Source organism: Rattus norvegicus, chromosome 5 (assembly GCF_036323735.1).
Source record: "Rattus norvegicus strain BN/NHsdMcwi chromosome 5, GRCr8, whole genome shotgun sequence".
Classification (NCBI taxonomy): Eukaryota; Metazoa; Chordata; class Mammalia; order Rodentia; family Muridae; genus Rattus; species Rattus norvegicus.
The window spans coordinates 109,016,168-109,038,365 of NC_086023.1; the positions used below are offsets into that span (position 1 = coordinate 109,016,168).

General features: G+C 44.0%; 1 protein-coding gene across 1 annotated transcript in view; it reads left to right on the forward strand.

The window, feature by feature from the left end:
• The window catches only part of Mtap (methylthioadenosine phosphorylase), a 46,225-nt gene extending 25,898 nt beyond the window's left edge, over positions 1-20,327 (forward strand). The window contains exons 5-8 of the mRNA NM_001394049.1: positions 9,271-9,373; positions 10,144-10,383; positions 13,990-14,112; positions 16,465-20,327. Of these exons, the coding sequence (NP_001380978.1) occupies positions 9,271-9,373; positions 10,144-10,383; positions 13,990-14,112; positions 16,465-16,503 (505 nt within the window). The 3' untranslated portion in view covers positions 16,504-20,327. The remainder of the gene's footprint in view (positions 1-9,270; positions 9,374-10,143; positions 10,384-13,989; positions 14,113-16,464) is intronic.
• The last annotated feature ends 1,871 nt before the right edge of the window (positions 20,328-22,198 follow it).

Below are 22,198 nucleotides of genomic sequence, written 5' to 3' on the forward strand. Positions count from 1 at the left end.
CACACTAGAGCATTTAACTGTATCCAGTTCCCTTCAACCCATCAAAGATATTTGATTATATTAGCCTTTCTAACAGGATAGAGTCAGGCTTCTCCACTAATGACCTCCCATGGCTTCTGGTGTGATTTTTGCTTGCCAGAACCCTTGTTCGTCCATCCTGGTATTGGCTGTCTTGTTTTTAACATCTGATTCTTCTCTGAGCACACCCAGCTTCTCATCTGTATTCTGTCCTATGTGATGAATTTTGAGGGAGTCAATCAAGAACACCAGAGGCTTTGTGTACAGTATTGGTAGCCTGTCTTGTGGAGTGTCACATCCAGCCAGTGCCACCAGGCCAGCAATCTTCTTCAGCATACCCACCATGTCCTTTTCTTTTTTCCTGATGCTCATTAACAGTCCCTTTGAAAGGGAAAGGACTTGGGTCTTCCCCTTGGTCCAAGAGAATCTTGTTAGGCATTTTTATTTTAAAAGGACCTTATAGGGCATCCAAGATTTATAATTTGAGGTTTGTCTCCCTTACTGCGTGACCTCCTGTTCTGCACTATGTCCTGCCTGGACACCACTGGCATGCCACTTAGGGAAGGCAGAATGAAGTCTGTAACTGGGGTCTGCAGCCTGTCTTTCTTCACCAGACTGGAAGGGGAAACAGCAAAATCTGAAACAAATTCTACAGTTCCTTGTCTCTTCACTGGGTACCCAGGCACAACGGTGTTCCATTGGGAGTCAGGAATGGGTACCAGCAGTCTGCCTTTCTCCTCCAGGCTTCTGAGAGCCAAGCAGAAAAGAGAGGCAGAGCTCTGGACAAGTGGAATCCTGTCTGATTAGTAGCAAGAGCCAAGTGTACCAGAGGGGCTGTAAGGAAAATAACCTTCCTCAGGAGTCTTAGGCGTGGCCCTTTAGTTGTAGGCCTTCTCCACAGTGATCCTTAATGAAGCAGCTCTCTGAGATGGACCTTGCTTGTTCATACTGGTTTATTTGATGGTGGATGTAAATGCATACCCTTTATTTGGGGTGAGTTAAGGGTTATATATCTTTTGTAGAAGAGGAATACCCAGGAAGGGAAGGGAACCTCATTGGCTGAAGACTCCGGGCTATCTAGATACCTCATTAGAGTGGAAAACTCCAGGTGTTATGCCCATGGTCCTCAGTTAGGTGTAGTGGTTAAGTGTTCCAGAACAGGGAGCAGCTCCACGCCTACTGGCCTCAGATCTCTTGTGGCTTTGCAGTTACGCATACCCTTGCTGGCCTGGGCAGTTTCCCGGGTGTTCTGAAAGCAAACACAAAGATTTGAACCTCTTTTTTTTTTTTTTTTTTGTTCTTTTTTTCAGAGCTGGGGACCGAACCCAGGGCCTTGCGCTTCCTAGGCAAGCGCTCTACCACTGAGCTAAATCCCCAACCCCAGATTTGAACCTCTTGTTTTGCATGATTTTGTGGGGTTTTCTCGGTCAAGAGAATATCGAACCATCTTCACAGGTCACCTCTGGCCACCTACAGGAAGAGGCCTTGCCAGTTCTTATGACTGACTGGTAAAACGGTCCTGTGTGCCCTACCCTCCTTTGGGTTGGTACATTTTTCTTTCATCCTGCCACCTGTGGAGGTAGGCAGTTGACACACAGGAGTCGATGTAGCTTCTGTCCTGACTCTGGCTTTGCTATGTGGATAAAGATAGCTCAGCTGTTCTCGGGGCTCCAGTTGAACTTTTGGGTGGTGTTTCTTCCTTGAACTTCTTGTGTGCCTTGATCCCAGCATCTTCAGATCTCCAGTATCACTTACAGTGCAAGCAGCACGTATAGGAAACCCCCAGCTGCTTACTAAGGGGTCTGCAGTAACTTCCTCACCAAATGGCAACAGTTCTTTTTACAAACGTCTTTGAAGATGCAGTGGCCTCTGAACTGCACAGGCTCTATGATGAGGTGTCTCGTGAAGTTAGACACTTGGGACAGAGGCCTCCTCCCTGCTGCAGCTTGGCAAGGGCCTTGCCTAAACAGGCCAGATTCTAAGAGGAGGCTTAGACGAATTTAGAAGCATAGTTGTTCGGATTGCCTAGCCTTTCTCCCATTGCTTATCAGCTTTGTAGCTTATGGTTACTCTTTAAGGGTTGGTTGTCGAGTGTTGCATAGGGTGTCTTCTCCCAAGGGCCTCTGCTGTCTTCTCCCCAATGCTGAGGCACTCCATTGTCTTTTCCTAAGTTTCTGGGCACACTTGGTTCCTCCATTTTCTGTTAGATACTGTCTTCATTAAGGCTCCTATTGCTGTTATGAGAACACCACAACTGAAAGGCAAGTCGTAGAGGAAAATGTTTATTTAGATTACACGTCTAGATCATAATTCATCTTTGGAGGAGATCGGGACAGGAATTCAAGCAGGCCTGGAACCTGGAGGCGGAAGCTGATGCAGGATCATGGAGGGGTGCTGCTTACTGGCTTGCTTCCCATGGCTTGCTCAGCCTGCTTTCTTACAGAACCCAGGACCACATGCCCAGGGATCACACCACCTATCATGAACTGGACCCTCCCCTCAATTAGTGAGGGGAGAAATTGAGAAGTTGCTTTACAACTGGATCTCCTGGATGCATTTTCCCAACCGTGGCCCCTTCCTCTCTGATGACTCTAACTTATGTCAAGTTGACACACAGAGCCAGCTAGTACAGATACTATTTCAGATCCTGTTGCTGGGTAGAAGAAACGAAAAACAGTCATGCCCTTCCAGAGGTTGAGGGCCCAGGGGCAGGAACTTCCAGCAATTTTCTCCATGTATCCTTTCTTTCTGTGCCATCAATATTTGCTGTATCACTGAAGTCATTGATTGGACAGGAAGAAAGGATATATGTGAAAATTGTAGATGTAGGTCCTTATTTTATTTTAAGCTTAAAACAAAATTCACAGAAACAGTAACTTCTGTGGCTCAAAATACCAGGTAAAACAATGCCTGTCCTCCAGTGTCCTCCTCTGTTAATGTAAGAGTTCTGCCTGCGGGTATTGGGTTCAGATGTGCTCCTTCTCAAGCTTGGTTTGGGTTTTTGGTTTGTTCCCAGCTTATCCTCTTGCAGGATGAATAGGAGATCTGGGTTTTTCTCTAGCTCTGTGGTCTGACTCATCAGGAAAGTCCCGCAGTAAATACATGAGCTGATAGATTATGCCTATTTATTTCACCCTCTAAGAGACACAGCCCTGCTCTGGGCTTCCCCTGTGATGTCATCGTTTGAGGCTGTAGTCTTGTAGGGGTGTTCTCTGGTGTCCACACAGGTCTCCTTTCATCTTGAGTGTGTGTAGGGTCTAACGATCAGAAACGGACTCCTGCGCGTGATGACTTGCACCTGGGACCTCACCCCTGAGGAGGCCACCGCAGGGACATTGTTTGAGGACAGTTAGGATAGCCAGATTACATAGTGACAGCACCCTGCCTGAAACCGAAAAGGAAGGCACAGAGGCTCATGATGAAGAGTTTCCCAGGGGCCTTTGCCTTGCTCTGTCCCACTCCTCTCAGGGGCAAGTTGTACGGCTTCTCCTGTATCTCCTCCCTCCTCCGAGCATGTCATCTTCAGTTTTATAAGGAAGCAGATACTGCTGGGCACACACTCACTGCGTGCCTCTGCCCTCCCTCCCATCCGAAACTTGTGTCGGAGTTCTCCCTTCCTATCTAGCTGTGCTTAAAGCGAAGTCAACAACCCCCAAGAAGTAGCTTCTTCTTAGACTCTGCTCTGGAATCTAGTTCCGTCACAGCTCTTCACGGTATTACCACATTCCTGTTGTAACAACCGAGCTTTAGAGCTGGGTGCCTCTGTGACCAGTCCCCCACGTATGTTTGAGGAGACCTAGGTACAGAGATGCTATTACATAACTAGCAAATGGATCCAAACTTGGGTGGCTCAAGCCTGTCTCCTCAGCTGCCCCTCACCCACGTGCTTGCAGCTCTCCCACCCCAGTGAGGTAGCTCAGATTCTGTAACTGTCTCCTGGCTCTGCTGCTTTGTAAACACTGCTGGTCCTCAGGGATCCTTGCTGGAGCCACCTGTCACTCTTCTGTCTCTGAGTCTCTACATCACAGCATCTTGTTATGTGCACATGCTCAGACCCCACCCTCCCTCCCTGCAAGCTTTCTGGACAGTGCTCCCCTTCAACGCTTGACAGCCCCTTTAGCTGCTTTCTATAGCTTCACTTTGTAAGACATAAACCAAGATACGACTGCAGGTGATTCCATGGGGCTGTCCTCGGGGCTTTGGAAAGCAGAAGCTTAACCAGGGGAAATGACGTTCGATTAGCTACTCTCATAGACTGACTCAGCCCTTACTGTAATTTGGTGTCAATTGTTCCAACTTGTGGATCTGTGTTTCATGAACTCCTGCCACTTTTCTAGGGATGGTTTCTTCAATAAGTTCATATTTCTAGAGCCCTAAATCTTGGTTTGTTTCTCTCTTTCCAGAGGAATGTGAATGACTGTCTTGCGATGGACAGGGAGACAAGTTACCTTTGAATAATTGAGGAGTGAAAATGTCACATTCTGCTCTTAGGACCTGGCGATCTCTTAAATATAACTATTGCTGTTTGAAATGGGCATTTTGAGGGGTCATCTGACTCATTAGTGAAATTTAAAATGCTAAAGCCTTTCCAGCCAACTTTTCCCCCCGTTTACAATTTGCAATGCTATTAAGCATAAAGGCACACAGTGGTACTTTTTCCTGCATGTAGTTGACCTACATGTGGCTATTGTTTCTTGGGTGAACAGATAAAACCACTTACATCGACCTAGAGCAAGTTGGGACAGTTAGGAACCAATAACAGCATTGGTAAATGCTATTGTATTTTATGGGTATGAACTTTGCTTGTGTGTGTTTGCGTGCACTGCATCTGTACATGTCTGGTGCCCTCAGTGGTCAGAAGAGTGTGTTAGATCTCCTAGGACTGGAGTCATAGGTGGTTGTGAGCCACCATGTGGGTGCTAGAAATCAAACTCAGGTCTTCTGTAACCAACAAGTGCTGTTATCTGCTGAGCCATCTCTTCAACCACCACTCCGGCCCCAAGAACAGAGAATGTTTGTTCTTATGTTGCCTAGTGTACTACTAGCAATATCTCATAACAGATTATAAGGAGGAACAGTGAAGCCCTCTTCATTGAACACTCTCATCACTGAGATTTAAACATCCATTGGGTTTTTTCTTTGTTTTTGTTTTGTTTTGTTTTCTGTTCCTGTTGTTGTTACAATTGGTAAGCAATTGGGAGTTCGCCTGCTATTGGAATGATCCTAACAAGCTGGGAGAAACTCTTCCACAGAAACCATCCTTGTGAGCAAAGCCATGTTGCCTTGTGTGCAGTTCACTGACTGTTGCACCCTCATGCCAGGGCTTGCTAGGGACAGAGGCCGCATTTGGAAGCTACCTCAGAAGTTGTGATGTTTTTGTTTCCTGGAGAATTAGTGTTTCCAGCGTGTTTTTAGCTTCACATTTCTTCAAAGGAGAGTACTATTGACTTAACACCTAATTCAAAGGCCCCTACTTAAGAAACAAGCTACTGGTTGGTTTTCCTGCTGTGCTGTATCTGAAAGAGCCCAGGGTTGTCTCTCTGACTGCATCGAAGTCATTTCTCCTAGCAGTTCGAGCTTATGTGTCTCCTTCACGCTTTCAAAGAGATGTTTCAGTGCCTGAGCCGGTCAGATTTAACTGCCACCTTAACACAATTTAGAATCATCTAGAAAGAGAGTCTCAATGAGGAATTACTAAGGCCAGGTAGGCCTGTGGGTGTGTCTGTGGGTCAATGTCTTGATTGTTAAGTAATGTCAGGAGAGCTAGTCAATTGTGGGCAGCACCCATTCCCCAGGCAGAGGTCCTGAGCTGTAGGAGAGGAGTCTCTCTGCCGTACTATGTGGATGTAATATGATCACCTTTCTCAAGCTTCTCTCACTATAACTCCCCCACAGAGATGGACTCTAGCCTGGAATTGTGAGCTAAAACCCTTTCTCTCCTAAGTTGCTTTTTGTCAGAGTATTTTGTCACAGCAGCAGAAAGGAAGCTAAGAGAACATCTACCCCTGCTTGACAACATCAAGCAGTTTTAGAGATTTCCATGTGCCTGTGAAAATGCCAGACTCCCATGTTGGCAGAGGAGAGTACAGAAGTGGATGCTCCGTGTGCAGCAGTGGTCAGTGCCAGCCCTTGTGTTTTATTATTTCATTCCACCCTCCCTTAGCCCATGTGGGGTAAGTAAGTGGTTTTGTCTCTCCTGCCCCTACTTTTAAGTATGGGAAGACCTGAGGTGCAGAGATCAGATTGACTTTCCCAGAAGCAAGCAGCTGGTGAGTAGTAAACAGCCTGCTAGTGTTCCCTGAAGTCTGTGCTTAATTAGGAGGCGAGGTCAATCTCTCCACTTTGGTAGAGGAAGCAGACCTTCAGCAGTAGTCCTTTATTACTATAGAAGCCATAACTGGGTTGATCATATATCAAACTCTAGAAACAAGTGTATGCACACCTTACCAATGCTATAACAGATTGGTTACAAACTTAACAGCTAACCAAAAAATCTGCCATCTTGGCATTATTTGGTTAGTAGTTTAACCTGGGTCTCACTGGGCCCTTTTAAAAGCTGTTGGCAAGGCTGTGACATTTCTCAGCTGTGGTTGTAAACCCCTTGCTCTGTTGAATTCCTTTAGTGTGGGCAGTTCCTCAGTTTACAATCCATATATGGGTGTATTCTATATATAGCAGTTTAGCTTTTGATCATTAGCCATTTCACTGAGCACAGTGACACTTAAGTTAGTGGTGCAGATGCCACAAGTAGGTGTATCTTCGTGGGGGAGAAAAGCGTTGATTTTAATGCTACTTTTCCCCTCTTCCCTGGGGTGGAGTTTTCTGGGTCCTCAGCCTGCAGTTGATTCTCAGGTTCTCTACTATGTTACCAGGGCGCCTTGATTGACTGACTTCTCTTGCTGCTTCTATAAATGAAGGGATGAGCACTAATTTTGTAAATTTTTGTTTTGTTTTTTGAGATAAGAGTCTCACTATGTAGCTCTGGCAGCCCTGGAACTCTCTATGTAGACCAGGCTGGCCTGAAATCACAGAGTTCTACTTGCCTCTGCCTTCTGAGTACTAGAACCAAAGTCATATGGCTCCAGGCCCAGCAAGTACAGTACTATCTTTTATTAGAAAATGGGAGAATGAAAAACATACAGAATTTGCTGTAACTCTGTAACTTGTAATTAGATACCTTCATTTAATAAGAAAAATGTAAGCCGGGCTGTGGTGGCACATGCCTTAACTCCCAGCTCTTGAGTTCAAGGCCAGCCTGGTCTATAGAGTGAGTTCCAGGACAGCCAAGGGTACTCAGAGAAACCCTGTCTTGAAGAACCAAAAAGGAAAATGTAAGTCATTCCATTTGAAGGAAGTAATTGAGACCAGTCAACAGGTATCAAGTAACATAACAAGATGTGGTGTGCTTGCCACAGGCAGAGATGTGAGGGGACAGAGAAGCAGTGAACATGTTGACATAGGTATGGATGCCCGTTGCCATGGCTACTGGAAGTCTCAGTATCCCTGCTTTACAATCCTAGTTGCAAGGATTGCTACAACTTGACTCATCAAAAATAAAACCAGGCAGATATGAAGGTGATAACAAGGCATCCTTTTGTTGCTCAGTCTTCCAGGGAAAACCCTGTTGATGTAGGCTAGAGTTGTCATGTGACCTATCCTTTAACCTCAGCTGGATGGATAAACTGACTTCTTGAGGCGTGTGAAAAAGTCAAGAATCGCAGAGCTTGCTTTCTTTCACAGCAGTGAAGCTGCTTCCTCTCAAAGAGAGATGACTTCGATGCAAGCAGAGTCGCCAGGGATGATAAGCCCAAGGAATTGTTCATTTGGAACGGTACCAAATTACTCCATCTGTGTAAATGGAACCACCAAAAATAGTTTTTCATTCTGCCCCACTGCCACCCCTGGAAAAAGACCAGATTTCCTGCTTTCAGCTTTCCTGTGTCCCATCCTTGCCTCATCTCCCCTCAGCAGGAAAAGACAGAGGCTAGGGGGTTTCCCGGAGTTACTCAGTAGTTCAACTTTAGAAAAATCAATACACACAAAAAAGTAGTTGGTAGCTTTTTCTGAAAGTTTCCAAGAAGTTGAGTGAACTGGCAGCGTGTTAGTTCATTTTAGCCTGTCTTTTATGGATTCCAAAAACAGAATTTAGGGAACCCCCCCCCCCAAAAAAAAAAAAACCAACTTGAAATAAAAGGAAAACCTTGAGAACTAGTTAAAGCTGGTAAAAGCAAACTGAGCAAGAGACAGGTTACCAGAGGAGCAGGGCAAGCGGGATGACCTGGAAAAGGGTGAGTAGGATCGAAGCGGCAGATATTTTCAGATCTCACAGTCAAATGTGGGTAAGAACTTTGTATGGACCTGAAGCAAAGCAACTGTTCAGAAAGTTGAGTTTGGGGGTGGAACGGTGTTTGGTTGGTTGGTTTTCAGATTTTTAAGGAGACCTGGGTATAGTCTGATTTAAAAAGGACAGCGTATGCCCTTTTCGCCAAGATGGCGCCGAAAGCTAAGAAGGAAGCTCCTGCCCCTCCCAAAGCCGAAGCCAAAGCGAAGGCCTTGAAAGCTAAGAAGGCGGTGCTGAAAGGCGTCCACAGCTACAAAAAGAAGATCTGAACGTCAGCCACCGGCGGCCCAGGACCCTGCGGCTCCAGAGGCAGCCAAAATATCCTGGAAAGAGTGCACCCAGGAGAAACAAGCTTGCCACCATGCTATCATCAAATTCCCACTGACCACCCGGCCATGAAGAAAATAGAAGACAACAACACGCTTGTGTTATTGGATGTTAAGGCCAACAAGACCCAAATCAAACAGGCCGTGAAGAAACACGTCAATTGACATTGATGCGGCCAAAGTCAATACCCTGATATGGCCTGGCGGAGAGAAGAAGGCATATGTTCGCTTGGTTCCTTATTATGACGCTCTAGATGCTGCCAACAAGATTGGGCTCATCTAAAGTGAGTCCAGATGGTTAATTCTAAATATATACTTTTACCATAAGAAAAAAAAAAGGACAGCGTACAGTTATGAAAAGGGTAGCAAATAAATGAGTCTGGTACAGTTTGGGGGGAACTGGTGTGAGTCCGGGAAATGGCACACTGAGCCTTCTCGTGTGTGTACATCTAATAAGATGTCCCAGATTGACTTCAGTGCGTCTTACCTGCCGTGCCTGAGCTCCTAACTTAATCTGAGCTGTACTTTTAACAGCAGTCTCCGTGGGTGCACCTTCCTAAAAACCTTACCACTTTATCTTTCTAGGACATCCCTGAGGCCTCAGACCTTCTATGATGGAAGTCATTGCAGTGCCAGAGGAGTGTGCCACATCCCAATGGCTGAACCATTTTGCCCCAAAACAAGAGAGGTTAGTAGTCTCCCTTATAGTTATATCAGCATGGAACGCTGTCTGCAGGCAAATCAGTTGGTCGACGAGGCACCCTCAGCTTTGGTTTGGAAGAGCAGTGCTTCATTTCCCCTTGCTAAGAATACCGCCATTCTTAAGTTATTTTTAGCACAATCTTTTCACCTGCTGAGCCATCTCTCCAGCCCCAGAACTGTTTCTGATGCAACTAATGTTTCTAAAAAACCTTGCAGTAAGGAAACCCAGGTAGATTGATCTCTGGACAGAAAAAAAAAAAAAATCAGGAAAGTCATTCTTCTTTCACCATATGTCTTTGGAAGAGCAGCAAGCTTTATAAAAAAAAAAAAAAAAAAAAAAAAAAAAAGACTTTCTTCCAAAAGGCCACAGAGTCTATGTCAAAGAGCAGTGACTGAGCAGCTGCACTTTGGAAGGTGGCACTGGGCCAGACCGTCGATCTGTGCATGACAAGTGATTCCTTAGCTGAGCGAGTGTGATCAGTTAAGACCTCAATCCAGATCAAAGCCCCGGAATAGCCTTCCCAAGTTCTCAACAGTGAATGGAATTCAAATACATAAACCAAAGTCTGGTGTGTTTTCTCTAAAAGCTATGAGCTACGCCTGCAGTGGACCCGGATGTGTGAATACAGGGTTAGATGGCCTCTTTCAGTGATCCCTAAGGACATGGTAGCAAAAGTCTACTCTAGGCAATTGGTTTGCTAAAGCAGAAAGGTAAATCTTGGACTGTCTGTGTGACTCATGCTCTTCCTTTTCCAGGTCCTCATAGAAATGGCTAAGAAGCTTGGACTCCGGTGCCATTCAAAGGGGACGATAGTCACAATTGAGGGGCCTCGGTTTAGCTCCCGGGCAGAAAGCTTTATATTCCGTACTTGGGGCGCAGATGTTATCAATATGACCACTGTTCCAGAGGTGGTGCTTGCAAAGGAGGCCGGATTGTGCTACGCAAGCATTGCCATGGCAACCGATTATGATTGCTGGAAGGAGCATGAAGAAGCAGTAAGTGGGGAGTCTCTTCTGATCACGTGAGGTGTGGGCATCAGCCATCAAAGAGAATGTCTCGTCCGTCTTCTTTGGATGTGTCTCAGGGCCTTTGTACATCGTCTCTAGGTTTACACTAGTCATTGTTAGACATTTTCTGTAGTTCCTATTGAAATATAAGGTCTTCCACAGAGGGTCAGGGCGCGCTCATCTGAGAATCGACAGTGCAGGCACTCCGTAGTAGGCATGTAGATGAATGGAGCATCATTGAGACCTGAGCCTTCCTTTAAAGAGAACGATGTGCTTCATGTGTGGTCTCTTCGTGCTGTTGCTATTTATGTTTGTTTTCATGGAGGAAGAAAGCCTTGCAAGAAACCCCTGAGCCCCTAAGCTGTTCATCAACTGCAGCCACTGTCTCAGCGCCTGTTTCACCAGCCAGTTATATATAATAGGGCGTCATCTAGTCATATCATCTGTCCGCCCACGTGTATGTACTTGCTGGGCAACACAAATGGATCCCGATCCTTTGGTTTTAGTAAATCTTTATTGATTTAGTCTGCCTACAGCTGATAGCAGGGTGTTGCTCTGTGTTTATCTGTAGGAGAGTTTTGAGGCCAACTGTATCTGGCCTGGTAGTTTAAGAGCTCCTCCCAGCTTCATGATCTAGAGAAGCTGTTTTCAATTAATGGGAAACGTTAGCTCCTGTCACTTCCTGGCAGCACATTGCATCGTGCCAGATTTTCTACTCAGTCTCAAGCCAGCTGCCTCTACAGAGGGAGCGGTGGCTGTTATGCCATATGGGTGCTGGAAAAAGCAGATGGCTAACTTCTGTCGGTGGGAAGGCATAGATTGACAAGGAATGTTAAATGCCACAAGAAAGACGCACATAAACATGGCATCCACTCAAACAGCCATTTGTGTCATTGTGCTTTAAACAAATGACAGCCTGACATGGTTCTAGAGTGGCCCAAACCCACCTCAGTTAACTTATGACACTCAACATATTTAATTTGTTTCCTCGGAAATGAAGCCAAGACATGTTTCAGAGGAATGACTCTGTTTTGCACATGTTTGTCTTGTTTGTTTGTTTGTTTTTGTCCTTGTAACCAAAGCACCTGACAGAACAGATTGTGGGAAAGCCACCATAGCAGCTCCTGTGTCAAACCCAGGAAACAAAGAGAGCTAGACTGAGCAAGAATGGGGCAGTAACCCCCCAAGGCCATTGCCCCAGTTACTGCAACAACCATCAAGCCCAACCTCCTAATACTGGTTCTAATCTGTGGGTCACAACCCCATTGGGGGTTCAAATGCCCCTTTCACAGATGTTGCCTAAAGACCGTTGGAAACACAGATATTTGTATTACAATTCACAGTGGTAGCAAATTACAATTACAAAGTAGCTTAGAAAAGCAAAGTTACTTTGTGGTTGGTACCCTATACTAAAGTGTCACAGCATTAGGAAGGTTGAGAACCACTGTCCTAAAGGTTCCCCTGCCTGACTGAGGAGCAGGCACTCAAACATGAGCCTCTGGCGTACATTGCAGATTCAAGTCATGAAAGAGAGGTAGGACTGCTCACATTGTGCAGGAGCGGGAGTCAGGAAACAGAGCTCTAGGCCCAGGTATAACCTTCGGAAGTTTACCCCAACTAGCATACTTTTGTCAGCTATAACTTGCCTCTTACAGAATCAACGGTCTCCCAAAATGTCACTCCCCAGTGGGGAAGAAGTGTTCAAAACATGAGCTTGTGGGAGGCAGGCAAGAGTCAGACGGCAAGTGGTTAGGAGTCACTCTAGACCTGACTCATGAGATCACTGCTACCAGTAACTCCGTGGAGCGGTGTGCCAAGAAGTGAACCTTGGAGGTTTGAGCTCGACCTTGAAGTGAGGGTTCAGTTGTTGCTGTGAGTCACAGGGTCAATAGGAAGGGCATTGTGGATGGAACCCAACAAGAGAAGCAGAGGGAAAGTTCAGAGCCACAGAGAAAGTATATGGACATGAGTGAAAACAAGAAGGTGAGTCTCTGGCTGCCATGAATGCCTGCCTGTGATACCTCAGCATGCGTGCCGCCCTTAGCTGAGCTTCCGCTGTGGTGCTTGTACTTCCTCACCGTGTCTTGGTGTTTGCAGAAGCCATCTGGATGAGGAGACACGAAGATATAGTCATCGTGTCCTTAGATCTTAGCTGTCTTCTATGCAGGATAAAGCAGGGATCTGAGTCTGAGTCAACTTTCCCACATGAACCGGTTCATTCCTGCACACAAGTAGATAATAACATGAGTACATAGGAGACCAACCATTCCCTTTAATCATATACCAATTTATGCCCAGTCAGGTTTCATCTGTACCTCCATAATTTTAATCCAGAAACATTGCAGGAGGTAGCTAAGTGAATAGATTATAATTGTGTTATAGTTATTTAATATGCTCAAGAAAAATTCTAGTCCCTAGTTAATGTCACAAATGACATGCATAAGTGACTCCTGTGGGTATGCGCATACACACAGACACCAGTTTCTGAAGATCCAGTTTAGCGCCCAGTTTATACTGGGTAAGCATTCTGCCACTAAGCTTTATCCCCAGTCCTAGAAGTAGTTTTTTTGTCCTGTACAGGAACTTAAGGTGTCAGTACAGTTGGCACACACCCAAACAGCAGCACTTGGGGGACAGAGGCAGGAGAGTCATGAGTTTAAAAGAAGCTTATGCCACATAGTGAGGGACTGCTTCACATAAAAAGGAATGAGGAACAGGAGAGGGGAGGAACCAAGGCCCTTGTCCTGTCGAGTCTCCCATACTGTAGGTTCCTACAAACTATATCTTACACATGTGTCCCTCTGTCTTACGTATTGGATGCTGGATCTTGACACAGAAGGACAATTAAGCATCATAAAGGTGATTTCTGACTGGAACACAGAGTGAGTTGGGATTTTTGTTCTGAGGTGGTTTGTCTTGGTTTGTTCGTTTCTTTAGGCTCTTGGGTGTAGTTTATAGTGTTAACCACCAGTCCACTTACTATGAGCATAACAATAACACTTTCTCCTTTTTTTCTTAAAAAAATGCTTTTAGAATACTTGGTTCTTGTTTAGTTGAATTTGGATGAACAGACTTGCTGCACAGGTTTCTTTTAGTCTGTTCAGGCAGCTATGAGAAAATCCCATTAAAAGTAGCTTCCACACCAAAAAGAAGGCCTTGTTTTTATAGTTCTATGAGTTGAAAAGAATCTCAGATCAAGACTGACTGGTATGTCTGGTGAGAACCCATTTCAGTCATATCTTTGCTAAACCTCACATGACATATAATTCATGCCTTAGTTGCTTTTAAGTTGCCGTGATAAGAACCACTTGGTGGGACTGTTTGGGAAGGATTAGGAATTGTAATCTTGCTGGAGGTGTGCCACTGGGGGAAGGTACTGAGGTCACTCCACTGCTCCAGCGCCATGCCTACCTGCCTGCTCCCACACTCCCTGCCCTCTGAACTGTAAGCCTCTCGTAAACACTTCTATAAGGTGTCTTGAGATGAATTTAGAAGGGAGGCAAACATCTTAACACCAGAGCAAGGCTGGGACACAGGTAAGTGTTCTGTGAAGCATGGTGTATGCTAGTAAAATCTGTGCTCGTCTTTCTCCAGGTGTCAGTGGATGGGGTTTTAAAGACCATGAAAGAAAATGCCAATAAAGCCAAAAGTTTACTCCTAACTACTATACCTCAGATAGGGTCAATGGAATGGTCAGAAACGCTCCGTAACCTAAAGGTGAGTGTCCTTATGTCTAAGCAGACTGTTCTATGCTTTTTACTATAGTTTGTCGTTCACTTTCAGTTTGATTCATCTCCTCATGCAGGCCAGTATTTCTTTTTTTTTTTTTTTTCAACAAACTTTTTTGTTACTAGTGTCCCTGAGTTGTCCTTACATCTTGGTTCAAGAGGCTGCTGAGCTTCTTCCTCTGTGTGCTTCCTATATGCTCGGCTTTTTTTCTCTTTGGTAGATTGATGCAGGCTATAGGCAGGCCTCTATAGCCAGGATATCAATATATCAGTGACAAAGTGGAGGGAAATATCTGCTTTAGGCCAATAGAACATTAAATTAAGACAATTATTAATGATACATAAATGACAAGTTGCAGATTGGTAGAATATCAACTCTAGTATTTATTCTAAGGGTATAATTTAAACTGACTGTAAGCTTAGAGAGCGCCATTTTTAATGGACATTTTGTGACTTGATTAACTAGGGTGAGTATGGAAGCTCACAGTCATTCAATGCTAGCTTTTTCTTATACCTAAAGACAGAGTACCTCCAGGTGTCCTAGAGCTTATCTCTGCTCCCGGATCCTTTGACAATAACTCAGAGAGGATGTCACAGGTTGATTGATACCTGAATTAGCTCCTCCCCCAGGAATAAGCCACAAGTTTAGCATAGGGAAGTCACTGTGAAGTAGTAAATGATTTCTACTGTTTTCTGTCTTGTGTGGAACACCACAGCACAGCCAATGTAGAGCCACCCGGGAGTTGGAGAGTAGCACCTGCAAGCTGATTTAAACAGGCTGCTGCACCATGTGTCTCAGCCTGTAGGACTGGGAAGGCCAGGAATGTTGTAATGTCTTCCCTGAGAGGAGACACTCTCGCTGGTTTCAGCACTAGACGCCTAGATGATAAACGTTTACTTAATGAGTGCATAATTTTCCTCTTAAGAAGGGAGCAATAGCATCAAAGGTTCAAAAGGACCTTGTGAATATTCTAGTTCTAGAGGGCAGGAGAAGGGGACAAGAGATAAAAATCTACCAATTAGAAAACAGTGGTTTGAGCGAAACAGTTTCAAACAGATGTATTGAGGCCCCTCAGAAGTCCGTTTGTTGGAACCATGACTCACTGTGGCATGAGTCTCAAGTTGGTTTCAGACTCATGAGATACAATACAGATGCAAACTTTGGGTTTTTCCCAAAGTTTGTGAAGTTTCACGAAGTTCCTTAAAAGACGTGGTGAGATGGTACAAATCAGTGATCCTCTTGAAGCTGATGTTGTGTGGTCATATAAATACTTAAAAGTGGATTATTTAATGTAGCATCCATCAGATTTCAAATGAAATAAAGAATTGAAGGTTGAAGAATTGTCTTCCAGACAAGCCTGAGCACCGTGACCTCAGCTCTGGAATAATAAGGAACACGGGGCTGACAGTTTTTACTCTGAATCATCTAGGTGCTGAAATGTACATAATGAAATGTGTCGCATTCATTCACTCACTAGTTCACTTCACTAATACCCATCAGCCCACCGCGTCAAGCTCCAGGTTACTGGCTCCAAGTACCCAGCCGCAGTGGGTGGCAGCACATGCCTTTAATGCTAGCAGTTGGGGTTAGATCTCTGCGTTCAAGGTCAGCCTGGGTCTACAGAGTGAATTTCAGGTCAGCTGGGGTGGCATGGTAAGATCTTGTCTCCAAAAACAAATATATGGCAGTACCCAAAGACCCCCTGTGATGGTGAAGATCCCATTGTGTTGCTGATTGAGGCATATTCAAACTTCAGTGACTTTACAGTGATTCAAGGTAAGGGGTAGAGGCCGCATGGACGATAAGCCGGGAGCCGGTGGGGGAACATGGGTGATTCTCAAAACGGTCCCCTGAGATGAGCAATACTAACCACAATTGTCACAGAAGTGGGGGACAAACAAGAAATCAAAGTTGCTCCTAAAATCCCACATCTAGTTTTCTTTACCTACATTTTTAATTTTTCTTACTTGCTTGTGTGTTCGTGTGTAGACATATCCGTGCCATGGTGGATGTGTGAAAGTTAGAGGGCAGTTTTTACGTTTTGCTTCTCTTTCCATCATATGGGTCTCAGTAATTGAACCCAGGTGTCAGGCTTGGTGGCAAGCAAGTACCTTTACCCCATGAGCCATTTCGCCTGTCCTAATTAGTGTTTTTTACATTTTGATTAACATGGGAACTGTCTGAAGAGTTTTGATAAATGTGTCCCATGAGTCCTTCCTGTAACCCACAGCCTCTCAAGGGTTATTTTGCTTTGTTTTCATTTCTCAACTTTGTTGTTGTCCTTGTTGCTGCTGCTGCTGCTACTGCCCCTGTCATCCCTGCTTACTTTCTTCCTTTCAGAACATGGCCCAGTCTTCTGTTTTACCACCAAGACATTAAAACAGCATGGCTGACATAAGTAGACTTTCTACTTCTATTCTTTGGGGGATTTGCTTAAACAAAAATGGGAAAGATGTGCAGCCTTCATGCCTTTGCCTGGAAAGAAAGAGAGCTACTGCTGGAGACTCAGCCAAGACCCCGACTCCTCCAGGACCCAGAAAGAAAGCAGACAGCCTGCCGAAGTGTAAGGGAACAAAGTCCGAGAGCACATCTGTCTCCGTTCCTCCCTATGAAACTGACAGCAAGGAAGACTGGTGAGAACATCCTCTTCCCTACACTGCTAAGGAACCAATATGAGCCCGAGATGGGACTGTATGGTTGTAAACTGGTGCCATGTTTCTGGTACCTAGGTATTCTAGGAGTTTCTCTTGAAGTTATGGGAGATTCATTCAAAGAATCATGTGTAAAGGAGATTACCTGTCATAGTAAAATAATCAAAACTATCTGAATATCAAAAAGATTAGGCGTGCTGTGTTTCTGTTATACTTAGGCTGTGGAGCAATCAAATGGGAATCATGTTTTCTTACAAAGAAACGATCAGTCTTTCTCTACTTTTTTTTTTTTTAAGTATAATCAAATAGTAAAGTTGTAAAAGTTTAAACGGACTTAGAGAACTTTGAAACTCTTTTGATGGTGAAACAAAGACAACCATGTTATAAATGCACTGTGTATGTGGTTCAAGATATACAAGCCAAACAACCTTCTTCCCCAAAATAAAGAAATAAAAAGAAGTGCTGTGTGAGGAGCTTATATCTTTGCTTAAGAAAGATTCTGAGTCACCACCCAGGTACAACGATTGTAACTGAGATAGCCAAGGCTGGTGTTTAATGCTAAAATGTACAGAAAGTCAGACTGCTTCAAGGATTAAGCTAGTGTGACGCATTACAGGGTACCGGGTATTTTTTTTAAATTACCATTTGTTTCTACTCCTTTCTTTACAGTTGACACATAACTCAGTTGGCAGTGTTTGTGTCTTCACATTACTGTTGTTACAGGCGCCCTGCAGCCCTTGTAAACAGTCTGTGAAGTCAGTGTGCTTGTGTCTGAAATTGACTTCACGACAATAAGCTGTTGGTTGTAAGCATAAATGAACTGTTTGCTCCAGTATTAATGTTGAGGCCCTGGGTAAGTGCAAGTGTAACTTCCGGCCCATGTTACAATGCTTCTGGCGCTGGCTGTTAGCAGTTCATGGAGACTCCGTGAGTCCTGACCAGGGCTTTTGGTTGGTTTTATTCACTGCACTGCAAGCAGTTCTTTCCTTTACCCTTGGTAGTCACTGTGTAATAGGCATCTGTTTTGTTGCCTTTAGAAAATGCTGCTTTCTTCAACATGGAGAATGATTTTCTTCAGTGGCCTTTCTAGCATCGTTATGTGCAAGCTTCTTTTTCCTTAATCCTTCATTAAGATGAAATATGCATATGATAACTGACTCTGGTACAACATGACACTGTCCGTTCCATCCACTTTCCACTCTTCTGACAAATGAGATCTCATCTCGTGTCCCTTCCACGTGCTTTATTCATTCATTTGTTGATAGACAGGTAGACTGATGCCATCGTGTAGCTGTTCTGAGTAGTGTTCCAATAAACACGAGTTTGCAGACTTCTCAGATGACCAGATTGTACTTCTGCGTTTGTGTTGGGTCTTGGCTCTTGTTAGTATAGAAACTCTACTTTGAGAATTATTATCTAAACCATTTGTCTGGTTGTTCTTTAGATAGATTCCAGACCTCAGACCTAGTCAAAGGCATCACTTGGTCCATGGTACTTTTTTTTTTTACAACTTTGTATTGGTTCTAATTGATTGAATTTCACATCATGCACACCAATCCACTCATTCGCCCCTCCCCTCATGCCCACCTTCCACCCTTGCAACCTCCCCTGCCAACAGAAAAAAAAAAAATCTCGTTGTAGAAGATGTAATATGCTGCATCCCACAGTCCCACAATATACTCTTTTGTTTATGTTTCTTGGCTTGCAAATGTTCATTGCATTGAGTTCTTGGTCTGGTATAAGGCTGCTACACTACCAATACTGGAACTTCGCTGGGACTCTTCATATATCCTGTTGTTGTCTTGTGCAATGGAGATCCTGTAGTTTTGGATCTGTACGACCAACCCCTTCACTCTAGCAGCTCATCTATGGGGTACATGTTGAAGTGTACCAATTCAAAGCCATGGATCTGAGCCTGAGAGGTCTGAGCTGGTCAGCCCACCAGCCCTCCCACACTACCGGGATAAGTTCTTCCCTGTGCCAGCTGACCCATCCAATGCTCCAGCAAAAGGCTGGTCATCTTTGGCTAGCTCCCTGAGTCATCTTGGGCTCTCTCCAGCCTGGGGCCAATGGTCGAAGGCAGGGTTCTTCTAGTCTCCAGCTTGTTCCCTACCCTGGGAGCCTGTCAAGGCCTGCACAGTACCAGACTAGTGGTCATCTCTGGCTAGCTCCCTTAGCTCCCTGTCCAGGGGACCTCCTGGCACTGGATTAGTGGTGGACTCAGGCTTGCTTTTTTTTCAGGAGAGGTTAGATTACTAATCATTCAGATGTTCATAAGTCAGAACACTGAGCAAAGCAATAGCTTCTCCTCCACCTACTGACTCACACGTGCACAACAGCCACACCCGCAATGCCTCTAGGAGCAGGTCCAGTGTACTTTTGTTTTAACTATTTTTGGCTCTTTATTAATCAGCACATAAATACGCTTCGTTTCTCCTTTTCAATATGTATGTGTGGTGCTGAGTATCAAACTCAAAGCCTTGTGCGTGCCATGCTAACACTGTACCATGGAGCTAGACTTGTTGGCTTCTATTAAAATTCTTTATTGTCTAGTCTCTTTGACTTGCTTTAGAATAAAATCCTTTCTTAGTTTTTCTTTTTTTTTTTCCTGCCTTAGTGTATATAAAATACCTTTGTTGCTGTGAGAAAGTACCTTGACAAAAGCAACAAAAGGAAATATGAGTTTATTTTGCTTCACAGTTCAAGAGTGCAGTCCAGAGCTTGAGGCAGCTGCTCACATTGCATCTACAATGAAGAAGTGGACAATGATGAATGCTTGTGCTCAGCTCACATTATCATTTTTATACAGTCCAGGGTCCCAGCATAGGGAATGGTGCCACCCATATTGGGTCCACTCAAGTTGGGTCTTCCCACTTTAAAAAACCTATTCAACATAATCCTTAACAGGCATGCCCAGAGTTCATGTCCTGGGTGACTCTAGAGCTTATCCAGAGTTGACAACTGACATTAAGCGTATCATTCTCCATTCTCTTGCTCAGGTTGACCAGTACCACCTCCTTTCCCTTGATCTAATCCACTCACTATCTGACAGCCTGTTCTCTGTACTTGCCAAGCACTTTATTCTATTGTTACACTGTTGCAATCGCCTATTTCATTTTTCATTGGCATGTGGTTGTATTTAGTACCCCCAGGTTCTTTACATAGTAACTGACACAGAAGAACTGTCTGTACTTCCTAAATAAGTCGGCAAGTCTATGAGTCTTTAGCCTATTCATATTTCAGCCATCTTTCCATTTCCAGCTGGAATCACTGGTACCATAGAACCTTGTTAGTCAAGCCCAAAGTAAATAGTCCACTCTGGGTATGTTCAGGCCACCTAGAGTCTGTTACCAAGGACCATTTGTCATAATGTACAACATAAAGCTGCCTCCCAACTAGCTAGTAAACTGGAAAAATGTAAAATCTAGAAAAGAAAATGGCTTATGTGTTAGTTATTTAATAAAAATCCAGTGAGTTATTTAATGTATTGCCTGATTTAAATTTTATGCCTAGTAATATTTTTTCTGCAATAAATTTTTCTTTGTCTTTAAACTATGGTGTTCATAACTCTTTAATTATATTTCAAATTTTTTTAAAAAAGAAAAATCCTACTTGCTAGAGGCCATACTTGTCTTGGGTCCTCATAGTTACTTATTAAAATGAAATTAATGTATATATACATATTTATACATGATGCATACATACACACACACACACACACACTTTACAGTTATTTTGTGTGTGTTCAGAGGTCAGGGAACAACTGTAACTCAGTTCTCTCCTACCATGTGGATTCTGGGCATCACACTTGGGTGGTCAGACATCAAGAGTCCTTATCCACTAACTCATCTCACTGGCCCTTTACTTGTATCTTATACTTCATTATAGTGACTAGCCCTTTGGTACAGGGAAGGTCTCTACCTTCAAACTCTCACTCTAATTCATAAACTTTACTCTTTTTTTTTTGTTGTTGTTTTTGTTTTCTTTTTCTCATGAGCCAGGTCTTGGGTCATTTTTTAAGAAATAATCTTGTTTGTTTTTTTTTATTTGGGGAGTGTTTTGTTTGATACCTTTTGGACAACAAGCTAAAGGAAAAGGCAAACTGTTACACAACAGCTATCAAAAGCTGCCCTGTGCAGTATACAATGAGCACTAACCTTTTTTTTTTCTGTCACTCTTACATATTTGAAGATAAGGAATGAGTAGGAACTGTTACTGTAGATCAGAGCTGCTCAGCAGGTCCTACATCTGATGGCCAACTTCAGAGGCAGTGCAGGGTCTGCCTGCATCTCAATAACAATTAGGTTCATGACAAAGATGATGGTAGATATTTCAGCAGGCCCTTCACCCTAGAGTCCATCCATAGACTATTTCAGTGGAGAGGCATAGAGCCCCATAGACCTCTCATGAATTCATGATTGACTGTTGGTGGGCAGTCTTCTACAGGTTCATAGCTGCCATACTGTGACTGCCTTGACTATGCCATGCCTAGAACACAGCATTTCACAGACACTCCTTGCCTTTCAGTTTTTACCTTTTCCTGACTCCTCTTTTCCAAAGATCCCTGAGCCTTAGAGATGGTGATGTGTGATATAAATGTTCAGTTTAGGACTAAGCATTGAACTGTCAATTATTTTCATCTCCTTGAGCCTGGCTCCAATAGATCTAAACTCATGGTCAAATTGATGTCCTGGGTAAACTCAGTCAACCCAAAGCATAAAAGAAACCACAGTGTTTGAAGGAGAATTACAGAATGGAGCAGAAGGTGGAGAGAGGCAGATTAGAGAGGGAGATTGGAGAGATTGGTGGGGATAGATTACAATAACCAGCATATATGTGTATGAAATTACCAACAAATTCAAAAAGGGTTAAAAAACTTTCTTAAAGATAATGGTGCCCAACATTCGCATGTTCCTATAAGGGAAGGACTGTTCCTTAACCAAGTGAGTGTGTTGGTAGCTTAGTGTTGCTAGAGCCCTATTTTTTTTTTCAATTTCTCTCTTGTCAACTTAGCCAAACTAAAGGATAAAGGGTAATAAGAATATACTTGTATCCATAAAGAACAAACTGAGACTAATGCTTCTTAGATTTTGAGTTGGCCCCAAAGAAAAACACCATAAAATTATTCAATTATCTTGACAGCTACTTACTGCTTTATGCTATTTGCAGTATTATAGTTCAGAGAATCTCCCCACCCCCCACCAGAGCCTTCAGTTCCCAACCACACTGGGAGCAGAGCCCAACACTGGACCCAATCAATCGCACACAGTCCACACTTCAGGTGCAGCTCCACTCCCCAGGTATTCTGTCACATCCAGGATCACAGACTCTCAGGAAGGACAGGCTCTAGACTGGGAAGCCAGATAACACCAAAGATAACCAGAAGGTGAGAGGCAAAGGTAAGAACATAAGCAACAAAAACC